The sequence below is a fragment of the Microcebus murinus genome, chromosome 8 (assembly GCF_040939455.1).
Source record: "Microcebus murinus isolate Inina chromosome 8, M.murinus_Inina_mat1.0, whole genome shotgun sequence".
Taxonomy (NCBI): domain Eukaryota; kingdom Metazoa; phylum Chordata; class Mammalia; order Primates; family Cheirogaleidae; genus Microcebus; species Microcebus murinus.
This window is the reverse complement of record NC_134111.1, coordinates 101,342,291-101,355,297: the sequence shown is the minus strand read 5'-3', so window position 1 is coordinate 101,355,297 and position 13,007 is coordinate 101,342,291. Positions and strand designations below refer to the sequence as shown.

Here is a 13,007-nt window from a genome sequence, read left to right as displayed (position 1 = left end):
GAGTTTAGAAACAGATTTATTAAGCAATACTTTTGAACTTGGACAACTCAGAAAGATAAAAAGAAAGGTAAATTTGAATAAAGCTTGTATTTTTGGAATTTGTCCCAAAGCAAAGCGTGGAATTTTATCTTCAAAATACCAAAGGCTCTCTACCCAGAAAGAAATCAACATCCATGTTCACAGGAAGCACAGTGAGGTCCTTAGCATTGACCTCCTAACTAGCTAGAAATTGTCATTGACAAACATCTCTGCATGTGTAGGCATTGCTGCTTGTCTTTTTCGGTTTGCAACCCGCTGATGCCTCTGAAATGCTGAAATAAGATGGACAACTCCTTCCTCATGGACCAGTCCAGGAATGTGATGGGAAGTGACTGGCAGGTATTTCAAATTGCTTCCCTCAGCTACGCTGCATGCAGTGCGTGGTCACTGCCCTGTGCTGCCCCAGCACTCTGCTGAGACGCCTCCTTCTGTCCTCCACACTTCCACATTCCAGCCAGATACAGACCTCTGCTGTGGGCTCACCCCATCACCTCATGAGACCCTCCTTCAGGAAAGATTTACTGGTCTCCCCCACTGTGCTGAGCACTCTGTGGCGTCACAGGATGTATGTTCTTCCTGTTTCAGTCTCTTTCCACAGTACCCATGCTATGCCTTGCACAGAGAAAGTACACAGGCACATTTGTGGCACGGGACTGAATTGCATTATGAAGCTTTAACAGATGCCTTCATGGGAGAGCCCATTGGTGCTCATTGGGTAACACTGGAGGAGTGGTTAAGGAGGGCTTCTGCAGCCCATCTGGGAGTATAAGCCTTGTCAGGAACACAAAAGGGCTCTTTCTGTTACTAGACATCTGCTTAGTCACCATTTACCTTGCTGACTGGAGTACTTTCAGATGATTGTCTTTGAAAACTAAAAATGGCCTTGAGGGATCTTCTTCCCTGGAGGCTTACTTCAGAGTACAAATCAATGAAATAGAAAATAGAAAAACAACAGAGAAAATCATTAAAACACAAAGCTATTTCTTTGAGATGATCAATTAACTTGACAATGCTCTCGCCACACTCATCAGAAATAAGGAGGGAGAGAAGAAATAAATAACCAATAACAAGAATGAGAGAGGTGACATTATCACATATTCTATAGATAGTATATGATAATAGAACATCATGAACACATTTATGCCAAAAAATTCCAGAACTTAAGTGAAATGGACAAATTCCTAAAAAGACACAAGCTAGCAGACTTCAGCCCAGAACAAATAATCAAAATAGAAATGACCTATATTTTTCAAGTTGAAATCAAATTTATAATTCAACCTTTCCCGCAAATAAAACATCAGGTCCAGATGACCTCACTGATGAATTCTACCAAACATGGAAGGAAGATATAATGCCAATTCCTCACTATCTAGTGCATAAAAGTGGAGTGTAGGGAATTTCCACATTCATTCTATGAGACCAGCATCCCCACAATAGTGAAATCACATAGACCTTACAAGAAAGGAAATCTAAAGACCTTCATGTCCCTAAACGCAAAAATTCTAAACAAAACTTTAGCAAATCTAATTCAAAAACATATAAAACTATATAAACATAGAGTATACCATAATCAAGTGGAGTTTATCCCAGGAATGCAAGCCTGGTTCAATATTCAACAATATACAGCCATGTGCATAGCAGCATTACAACAGCCAAGAGGTGAAGCAACCCCGGATGAGTGCTGCTGCTCTCATTTTGGAGACATCTCAGCCTCCATGCCAATACTATTCTGTTTCTAACATATAGGCTTTACCTATTTTGAGACAAAGTCTCACTTTGTGGCCCAGGCTAGAGTGAGTGCCTTGGCCTCAGGCTAGCTCACAGCAACCTCAAACTCCCGGGCTCAAGCCATCTGCCCGCCATCCGCCCGCCTCGGCTTCCCAGAGCGTTTGGATTAAAGGCATGAGCCACCACCCGGCCTGCCCCACCTCTTTTACTTTTCTTCCAATAATATCTGTGATCCTGTGCAAGTGTGCAGATGTGTTCTTTTTTTTTCTTTTTGAGACAGAGTCTCGCTTTGTTGCCCAGGCTAGAGTGAGTGCCGTGGCATAGCCTAGCTCACAGCAACCTCAAACTCCTGGGCTGAAGCAATCCTACTGCTTCAGCCTCCCGAGTAGCTGGGACTACAGGCATGCGCCACCATGCCCGGCTAATTTTTTCTATATATATTAGTTGGCCAATTAATTTATTTCTATTTATATTAGAGATTTCTATTTATATTAGAGATGGTGTCTCATTCTTGCTCAGGCTGGTTTCGAACTCCTGACCTCGAGCCATTCGCCTGCCTCGGCCTCCTAGAGCGCTAGGATTATAGGGCGCAGGCCTGCAGATGTGTTCTTGACTCTGCAAATGTTCCTTCTGTGAATGCCCCGAGGCCAATTAGAATTCAGGAATGCTGCTGTGGGAAGGTTTTATGAAGTGCTCTGAATTTCTCTTAAAAAGTTTTTGTGATAAAACATACGTAACATAAAATTTACCACTTTAACAATTTTTAAACGTACAATTCAGTGGTATTAACTCTACTCACCTTGTGCAACCATTACCACTGTCCATCTTCCCAAACCAAAACTGTGCCCACATAAAATATGTCCCCATCCCCCTCTTTCCCTCAACCCCTGGTAACCACAATTCTGCTTCCTGTCTCTATGAATTTTCCTTTTCGAGGTACCACATGTAAGTGGAATCACACAGTGTTTGTCCTTTTGTGTCCATTTTGTAGCATGTATCAGTGCTTCGATCTTTTTTAAGGCTGAATAATATTGCACTGAATGTATAAGTCACATTTTGTTTATCCAGCCACCTGTCGATGGACCCTTGGGTTGTGTGCCCTGAATTGTAATAAGAAGAAGATGACGTCCTGGCGAGTGTCGCCTCCTCAGTCTCTCCCCCTGACTCTGAGGTCGCCTGTGAATCAGCATCCACATCTCTCAGGTCTAAAACTTCTCACCAGCTGCCTCACCAGGTTTGTGTTTGCACTCTAATTTATAAAAGAGGGCTTCCAAAAGTTCATGGAAAATAGAACTGAAATATTAAAAATAAAAGATACAAACTTTGTTTTTCAACATAAGTTCCCTCAAGTTCAAGACACCTTTGTAAGCAACGATACCAACCGTTTAGTCCATCCCTAAAGAATTCGTGCTGTCCTTTTCACATTAATCAAAGAAAATCACGTGCCCTTTTCAGATCTATTAAAAGATTAGAGAACAAAAAGAAGTCAGAAGGAGCCAATCAGGACTGTACAGTGAATGCCTAATGATTTCCCATGTAAACTCTTACAAAATCATCCTTGTTGGATGAGAGGAGAGAGCAGGAGCACTGTCTTGGTGGAGAAGGACTCTGGTGGGGCTTTCCCAGTTGTTTTTCTGTTAAAGCTTTGGCTGACTTTCTCAAAACACTCTCATGATAAGCAGATGATATCCTTGTTCGACCCTCCACAAAGCCAACAACAAAAAAAAATGGCTTAGGCAACCCCTTTTGCTAGACTGGCCCACGTCCACCCCTTGGTAGCCATTGCTTTGATTGTGCTTTGTCCTCAGGATTTTACCAATAAAGCTGTCTCAACTCCTGTTATAATTCTTCGAAGAAATGCTTCAGGATTTTGATCTCACTTGTTTAAAATTTCCTGAAAGCTCTGCTCTTGTGTGCAGCCAGTCTGGAAGCAATGGTTTTGGCAACTGTTGGCTGGGAAGATAATGTTTCCAGAAGAAAAAAACCCAAAGTTTTGATGACAATCAAGTGGAAAGTTTGCTCAACTTTAATTTTTCAGACAGCATTGTGTAAGCTGAACCAATTGAGATGTTTACAGTGTTGGCTATTATTTATGCTGTTAATTGTTGGTCCTCTTCAATTAGGGCAAAAACAAGATTAACTTTTTTCCCCGAAAAATTGATGTGGATGGTCTGCTACTGCAGGCTTCATCTTCAATATGGTCTCATCCTTTTTAAAAATGAGTTAACCATTTGTAAACTGCTGATTTCTTTGGGGAATTGTCCCTATAAACTTTTCATAAAGTATCAATAATTTCACCATTCTCCCACCCAAGCCTCAAATTGTTCTCGCTTCAAATTTAGCAGAATTCATGGTACTCTGATAAGGGTTCTTTTCAAACTGATGTCTTATCCTTTTTAGTGCCTCAAACTAGATCCTGTTCAAATATGTTATAACAAGTTAGTATGAGTTCATTTTGGTGCAAAAAAAACCCCAAACCTGAAATGCATGTATAGTTTTTTCATAATATGCATTTTCCATGCATTTTTTTAAAGATCCCTCATATACAAGTTATGCATGCACAAAAAGAATAATGACACTTACTTCATTGTATTTTTATTTTTTTATATTTCTCCTGTCTCTACCCACTTTGAGCTCCTTAAAAGCTGTGTGTGTGCTTCACTTGGGAGCTATATTCATCTATAAACCCTCCATCAAAAGAGATCCCATCAAACAGTGACTTAAATGAAAGAATACTTTTTATCTTGCAGAAAAAAATGTCAGGAGGTAGATACTCCAGGGCTGAAATGTCAGTTCTACAATGCCATCAGGAATCTAAGTTCTTTCGATCTTTATAGAATAATCTGTACCCTCATGTTGTTTTTTCTTTCTGTTTTCTTTTTTCTTTCTTTGAAACAGTCTTGCTTTGTCACCCTGGGTATAGTGTAGCAGCATCATTGTAGCTCACAGCAACCTCAAACTCCTGGACTCAAGTGATCCTCCTGCCTCAGCCTCCCAAGTATCTGGGACTACAGGTGTGCCCATGATGCTGAGCTAATTTTTCTCTTTTTAGTAGAGACAGGGTCTGCTCAGGCTGGTATCAAACACCTGAGCTCAAGTGATCCTCCCACCTTGGCCTCCCAGAGTGCTAGGATTACAGGCATGAGCCACCACACCTGGCCCAACCTCATGTTCTTAATGGTTGCCAGAGCTCCAGCCATTGTGTCTAGATCTCAAGTGGAAAAGAAGGCAAGACTAAGGGAAAACAACTAATGTTTCTTTTTAAAGGACTTTCCCAGAAGCCTCACTCAGTGACTTCTACTTTTAATAGCATCTACTTCACAAGGTTGTTAAAGGCTTTTAATTGAATGAATTACTATGAGTAAAGCACTTACAATGGTGCCTGGCATACAGTCAGCACTCTGTACGTGTTAGCTATCATTACTATTCTGTGACAGGAGCTGTGTCACATGACGACCCTGAGCTGAATGGGAGATTTTGCACCATATAAAATTGCGGGTCTGTAGTAAGGAAGAAGGAGAGAAGCATATTGGGTAAGCAGGTGGCAGTGTTGGCCACAGTTTGTCTCACTCTTGGGACTACCCCAGTGCCACACACATGAGAAGAAGTCCTAAAACAGATTTGTAGAATGAAAGAAAACGGGAGGGAGGGAAAGAAGGAAGGAAGGAGGAAGGGTAGCAGGCAGGCAAGCAGCTGCTTGGCTTTGTTGAGGAGGATGGAAACAGTGGTTAAGAGTGCAGACCTGCAGTCTGATCGCCAGAATTCAAATGTTATTTAAGACTTATTTGCTGTGTAACCTTGTAAAAATTATCTCTCATTACCTCAACGTCCTCATGTGTAAAATGGGAATAGTATCAGTTCCCAACTTGTGGGATCCTTATGAGAATGAAATGAGATAGTGCTTGGAAACCCTGTGCATCTGCCTGGCAGAGAGTAAATGCTCACAACCTTTAAGAAGCATTATTAATCTTTCTTGTTCAGCCCCTCACATGGTGGGAATATTTGGGTGAAACTGTCATGGGTACAGAGTAGGGGCAACATCTTTACAGATTTGACTCTGATTTCCTGTGGAGCAAATGAAATAAAAGATTTAAAATTTCACTGTAAACTATTATACAAAGCCATATATCAGTATTATCAATAATAATGCAACTAATATTTTTTATTGTCAACGGCAACAGGGGCTACAGGGCACATACGGTATAACGTCTGGCTTGGAGACACTAACAAACTGACTAGATATGACTTTGCCAAAGACAGAAACTACAGGAGAGGTACATATTATCCTGAAGGCTTACAGAAAGAAAAGATCATACCTTGTTTAGAGAGATCTGGAAAATATTTACAGATGGCTTAGAATTTGAGATGGACTTTTATGTTAAATAGGATTGAAAGGAGGACCTGAGATGAGGGACATCCTTCCCAGAGGGGACAACATGAATAAGATCACAGGCAGGAAGGTATATGGCACACTTGGAAACACTTTGACCGGAGAATAGGTGAGTACTGAGAAACGCAGCATGAAAAGAGTGTTGGGAACATGAGTGAACTGAAACATCAAAATGAAGCATTTCTGCAGCGGACATTGAGGAATCATTGAAGCTTCTTTGGCAGAGAATTTTGAGCTGAGTGATGTGCAAGATGGGGTGGGTAAAATGGGAGTCCATTTAAATGGCTATCATCCTAACCCAGATGAGACTTAAGGAGGGTCTGATAGTAGGAGAGGGAGCCATGGGAATGGAAGAACACTGTGCAGGTAATACTTTGAGTTACCACTAGTTAGATTAATGGACAAAAGACAAAGTTTCAAATGTAGCTCCAAGACTTTGATTCTGATGAGAGAGAGGAAGGATGGTGATGTTAAGAGGCCATTCATTCATTCCATAAATATTGAGATCCTGTGATGAGCCAGGCACGATTGAGGTTGCTGGGGATATAGCTGTGAAGTAGGCAAAGCCCATGTCCTCGTGGAGCTAAACTTCCAGGGGTCATTCTTGGTCAGGGAATAGAAGTTTGAGGAATATTTGCTATTAGGAAGAGAGGGGTTGAAACACAGCAGGCATAGGAGAAGCAGAGGATAGAATATCATGGAGTCAGGGAGGAGAGGCATACAAAGGAGGCTGCTGAGGAGGCAACATAGCAGAGTCAAGCCTGATGAGAACTGAACACAGGCTATTCCCACTGTCATTTCCCAGTGTAGACCTTTTGCCTCCTAGGCTGTCCTCTGTCTCCAGTTCTTTCTCTATCAACACTTCCTGAATTTTCCTGACCCACAGATCTCTTGCAAATATTCCAAATACAAATTCCTTAGTCTGGCATTCACTTTAGCTTTTGCCTTTCTAGCTTCATCTGTCACTATTCCTCTTCTCAGTTTCTCAAACTTTTAGCTGAAGTCAAAATTATTTTCTCCTTGACTACCTCATTCATTCCTGTATGGAAGCTGGATTAGACAGGGATGATACCCGACCTAGAGCCTAAGTAGGCTATTGAGATAGTCCACTCAAGGTGCTCAAATGGGAAAGGGGATAATTTTGAGATATTGTAAGTGTATTCTTGTGCATGCTATTAACAGTTGGTGGAGACCTAATAAAAATTGAAGATGTTATAAGAGTTCAGGGAGTGTGGAACACTTTTCACAGGGTTTGTGTGAAGATACACTTGGAAACTGTCTTCAAGGGGCTGGCAAACTTGAAGCCCCACACAACTGTTTCCCATGTTCAGGTAACTTGACAATTAGCCATGCTAAAATATGAGTCATCTTTTATACCCTTCCACGGCTAGTATAGATTATGGAGAGCAATGAATACAAACTTAAAAAAGATGAACAAATGAGTGGCCACCTGGCCGAGCAGACCCTCAAACCTGTCAATGGAAAAAAAGTCAAACGCTGTATAATAATTTTAAAGTGATTTATTCTCAGCCAAATTTGAGGACCCTGACCAGGAGCCACTGCCAAGAGGCCTTGAGCAAGTAGACTGGATGTGGTTAGGTTACAGTTTGGTTTTATACATTTCAGGGAGACAGGGGATACAGGTAAAGTCATAAATCAATACGTGGGAGGCATACATTGGTTTGGCCCCCAAAGGTGGGACATCTCTAAGGGAGGAGCTTACAGGTTATAGGTGGGTTTAAAGATTCTTTGGCTTGTAATTGGTTAAAGACAGGCAGCTTTGAGGCTTGGAATGTTTTAACATAAGGCGCTGTTTACCAGGGATGAGCCACCAGCCATAGATTTGTTGTGTAAATTGAGGACCTGAAGGTTTGTCTTGCATATCCTTAGGCCTGTTAATGGGTTACAAAGCATATTTCCAAGAAGGGAGGGGGGCATAAGGCATGTCTGACCTCCCTCCTCCTGGCAGACAATTTAATTTTAGGATATTCCTTTGGCCAGGAGGGGGTCCGTTCAGTCAGCCGGTGGGGCGGTGTGCCTTAAACTTTTATTTTAGTCTCCAAATCCATGAGCAGATCTGGAAGCTGGGGCAGCTCTCCTGCCCCAACTTCCAAAGTCTCCAGAAAGAGGAACTCCATTGCCCATGAGGCCTTTCGCGACGCCCGGCGCTCCCGCAGGGCATCCTGGGAGGCGTAGTCCGCTTTCCGCCCACCGCGCTCTGAAGACCCGCCCTCGCCAAGATGGCGGCGTCCAGTTGGGGCGGGTTCGTCTTCTCCGCGTTTTGGCCGGGGCCGGGGTCAGGGCTTTAGGCAGTAAGTCGGGCTGGCTGCCGGGTATCCCCAGGGCGTCGTGGGAAGCGTAGGGACGTTGTCGGCCGCACAGCCTGAGGAGGGCGAGCCGAAGGGCGGTCGGGCCTGCGCGGGTACTCGGCGCGTTTCTGACGTTGGGTCAGTGGTCTCCGGCCGCGGGGACCTATGCCTGGTCGCGCCTCTGGGACCGGGGGTGGCGTGGAGGGTGGAGGGCCCGAGGGCCCCGGCCGCGAAGTGGGGGATGCGGGAATCCAGAAGATGAGCTCGAGGCTAGACTGTCAGTTCCATTTTTTTTCTCCTGAGGAGTGTATTTCAGCGCTTCTTGTCAATTAGAAACTGTGCTGGGCGCTTTACATTTCTCGTCTCCCAGTGACCCTGCGCCACATTCGATATGAAATCTTGAGCAAGTGACCCAGGTCCCCAGGGCTGATGTTTGGATTAGTGAATACCTATTGGAGGGCTTTAGATGCCGTAATTTTAGTTGCAGTCTACTGACCCCACACAAGGGACCTCCTGTCAGCCTTCCAGCTTTGAAACTGCGTACTAAGCTGCTATCAATATGAATTCGATTCATTTAATTAATTGAAATGTCATAATCTGGTACAAGGTACTGAGGGGTGTGAGAAGCAGAGATTTCAGTGAGTGATAGATGGTCTCAAGATCCCTGTCAACTCTTGGAATCTAGGATTGCCTTTACCACCCCAGTAGTGAATTAGGCATGATGATGTGTTTTCTTTGTTTTCTAATTAGTAATGTAAACATGCCTTTATGAAAAAGTGCTATCGTTTGGCCCGGGCCAAACTCTGTGCACTAAATGCCTTTCTTTCATTACGTCATTTGTTTAGGTGACCCTAGAGAACGTACAGCATCCTATTTTATACAAAAGAATACAGGTTAATAACCTGCCCAAGGTCACACGGGTAGTCAGGATCCTGGTAGGGATGGAAGAAAAAAACCAAAAAATCCAGATCTTGTTAACTCTAAAACCCAAGGTACTGTACTTACTTTCTAAGGAACAACTTCACAAAATATATTCTCCCAAGTGTCAGGTAGGAGATTTGGGGTAAAAAATCATTTTAAAAATAAAACCATTTATATAACATGTCATTTTTTTTAAGGGTAGTATTTAGTTTCACAATGTTTGGGGACCTATTTGAAGAAGATTATTCCAGTGTGTCAAATAATCAGTATGGAAAAGGGAAGAAACTAACGACTAAAGCTTTGGAGCCCCCTGCTCCGAGAGAATTCACCAATTTAAGTGGAATCAGAAATCAGGGTGGAACCTGTTACCTCAATTCCCTTCTTCAGACTCTTCATTTCACACCTGAATTCAGAGGTATGCTATGTTACATACATTTGATCAGTAATAAGTACCATGATCTTTACATGTAATTAATTATGGAAAATCACAAGTAGACATAGTATCTTAAAGATGTATTGCACAGTATGTGTTTATTGTTGCAAATGTAAGATATAAGTTGGATTATATCTTATATAAGATATAATTCTACAGAGCAATGTGAAGCTTAAATTATCTTAAATATATTGTGTGGTTTCAATAATGTTTAGTAGTAAAATAAAAAAATAAGGTAATATATTTATTTTATAATTCCTTCAATTTAAAATACAACATGAAGACAATTCTGTCACAAGTATTAGCTTTCATTGTTGTTATACTGTTTGTATTTTTGTACTTTAAAACTTCTCCAAAACAGGCCAGGCTTGGTGGCTCACGCCTGTAATCCTAGCACTCTGGGAGGCCGAGGCGGGAGGATCACTGAAGGTCAGGAGTTCAAAACCAGCCTGACCAAGAGCGAGACCTTATCTCTACTAAAAATAGAAAGAAATTAATTGGACAACTAAAAATATATAGAAAACATTAGCTGGGCATGGTGGTGCATGCCTGTTGTCTCAGCTACTCGGGAGGCTGAGGCAGAAGGATCACTTGAGCCCAGGAGTGTGAGGTTGCTGTGAGCTAGGCTGACGCCACAGCTCTCTAGCCTGGGCAACAGAGTGAGACTTTGTCTCAAAAAAAAAAAAAAAAGAAAGAAAGAAAACCTCCAAAAACAAAACACTTAAGCCAGAGTTATCTAACAATTATTTCTTTTGGAGTGGGGAGGGCTGTCACATTACTTATAGGGATCCACAGTTCATCTGCATTCCTGAAAATCTAAAAAGCTCTCACTCTGATCTGATCTGATCTGACCTGAATTTGTTTGGCTTTAGAACTTAACCCGATGTAAGGTTATTTAGTCTTTAGTTTTCTCAATTGGATGAATATTCATACATTCATTACAAGAATATTAATCTGTATGATTAATGGATAGTCTGTCCCAGACCCTCTTGGGAATGGAATGGAGTGTATATAACCCTTTTTTTATATTACTTTTCTAAAATGTGGAAACTTTTGAGTTCCAAAGACCCAAGGATTTTTAGGTAAGGGATTATGTACAAGGAACAGAAAGCCACTCAAATTAGCTACATTAAAAAAGAGGATTATTGTAAGAATTTAGGGGAATCTCCCAGAGACCAATTATAAGAAGTGAGCTTGACCTCCTTCAACCCTTGATTTCTTGCCCCTGTTTTTCTCTGTGTGTTTTTCTTATTCCCCTTTCTGCACACTGTTTCATCTGCAAGAGTCTTAGTGTCTGTGTTCCCTTGATCTTAGTGTGAACATTACTTTTCCTTCACATGGCCCTGACTGGGGACCCTAGCACTACAGGACTCTGTAGCTCAGTTCTCCATAGTGTCTCCATATTCTGAGGACAGACAACCTGACTCATCCTGTGTGTGGTTTGCCATGTTTCCTCTTCCCACCACCACCAAATTTATCAAATTTTGTGATGTCTTCTGTTGCTTCTAAGCTTACAAAGACTTCCTGCCTCCAGAGATTTAGCAAATATTTACCATTGTCCTCTTTCCAGAGCCTTTCTATGGATTGGACTGCATGTGGGATGTAAGAGTGGTGCCTCTTGTCCTTGACTCTGTCCCCTGCATAAAAATATCTTCCTGATGTAGTCATTAATTCCACCATTAGAAATTATCAGCATTTATAAGCAGATTCCTAAAAGGGATAAAACTTTTTCAGGTTTTAACATAGTTAATGGGCAACTTGGAGTAGAAATTAGCCTCAGAGAGACTGAGCAGGAGGTGAGGCAGTGGAGCAGGTTGTGGAGAGTGCCACCAGGCAAGAGTAGGACGAGAGCCCCAGGCAGCTTCCTCTCCAGCAGAGGGAATTGCTGACCAAGCACATGGTTTGACATCTTAATGCGAAATGTGCTCTCCTTGTATAGCTTAGCATGAATCTTATGCTGATTGTTGGAGAGGTATAATTTTGAAAGGGTAAAGACTTGCAGAGAACTGGGGGAGAAAAATTTTAGAATAATATTTTAAGGAGTAGGGCTAGTACAATGGAGTAGGCCTGGTACAATGTAGCTCAGAGTAGTGGGAGGTGGCTACAAAAGTTCTTATATGATTTTGTGCTTTAACTTGCAGTTAGTACTTCCCTACTATGTTTCCTAAGATTACTCATGGCTTTTGGGACCCATTGCCATAGGCAATAGGAAGCCTCTAAAGATTTCTGATGTTATTGTTTTTAGTTTTCTGTGCATAAGCTAAAGATTATTTTCCTTTACGTATCCATACTGAGACTTTAGCATGACACTTTATTTTCTTAGGGTCAGTGGTTAAAAATGGTACATCCAAGAAAAGAGAATATGTAGAGTAAGTGTATAAATATTGCCACAATAATATTTCTGAATCTTTAATTGGTTTCACTTAGTGGTGGTCTTGGCTTTCTAAAACAATTTTATTAAATGAAATAATGTCATTTACACCTCTAATTCTACTTTTCTCTTTAGAAGCTTTATTCTCTCTTGGTCCAGAAGAGCTTGGTTCATTCGAAGATAAAGATAAACCCGATGCAAAGGTATTAAATCTGTGATTTGCTGGAGTGTTCTGGAGTATTGAAGAAATGTTTTTTTAAGGAAAGAATTAAGTTACTTATTCAAATAAAACAATAATCTTATTAATTGCTAAATATAGTCTTTATTTGCAGAAAGTTATTTGGCCTAAACCCTAATGATTAATTAATTAATAGATTTTCCTTCCAAAAAATTAATTTTCCAGATATTAAATGTAATACTGCTACTACTTTATAAACCTTTCCTTGCTCTCTGCTATGTGTATTTTTTCTTCTGGTGAAGAAAATATTTGCACATCTACACTAGTCTATCAAAAAAAATGTATTTAGATCACTTATTTGCAACGATACCAAAATAAAAAAAATAGAGACCAGTATTCTTTCAATTTGGTACTCTGGAAATAAATTGGGTAAAAAATTGTTTTGTTGGCCGGGCGCTGTGGCTCACGCCTGTAATCCTAGCTCTTGGGAGGCCGAGGCGGGCGGATTGCTCAAGGTCAGGAGTTCAAAACCAGCCTGAGCAAGAGCGAGACCCCGTCTCTACTATAAATAGAAAGAAATTAATTGGCCAACTGATATATATATAAAAAATTAGCCGGGCATGGTGGCACATGCCTGT

The 13,007-nt window shown here is 41.4% G+C and overlaps 1 protein-coding gene across 5 annotated transcripts in view; it reads left to right on the top strand.

Moving 5' to 3' along the window:
- The first annotated feature begins 8,358 nt into the window (after positions 1 to 8,358).
- The window catches only part of USP40 (ubiquitin specific peptidase 40), an 86,874-nt gene continuing 82,225 nt past the window's right edge, over positions 8,359 to 13,007 (top strand). For 4 of the 5 annotated variants that reach the window (XR_012920646.1, XR_002224163.2, XM_020288116.2 and 1 more), the window contains exons 1-2: positions 8,479 to 9,802; positions 12,327 to 12,394. Coding sequence is in view for 3 of the 5 variants with exons in the window: in XM_020288116.2 (XP_020143705.2) it covers positions 9,568 to 9,802; positions 12,327 to 12,394 (303 nt within the window). In the remaining 2 variants the exon portion in view is untranslated. The other variant, XM_076006053.1, reaches the window with a different exon arrangement.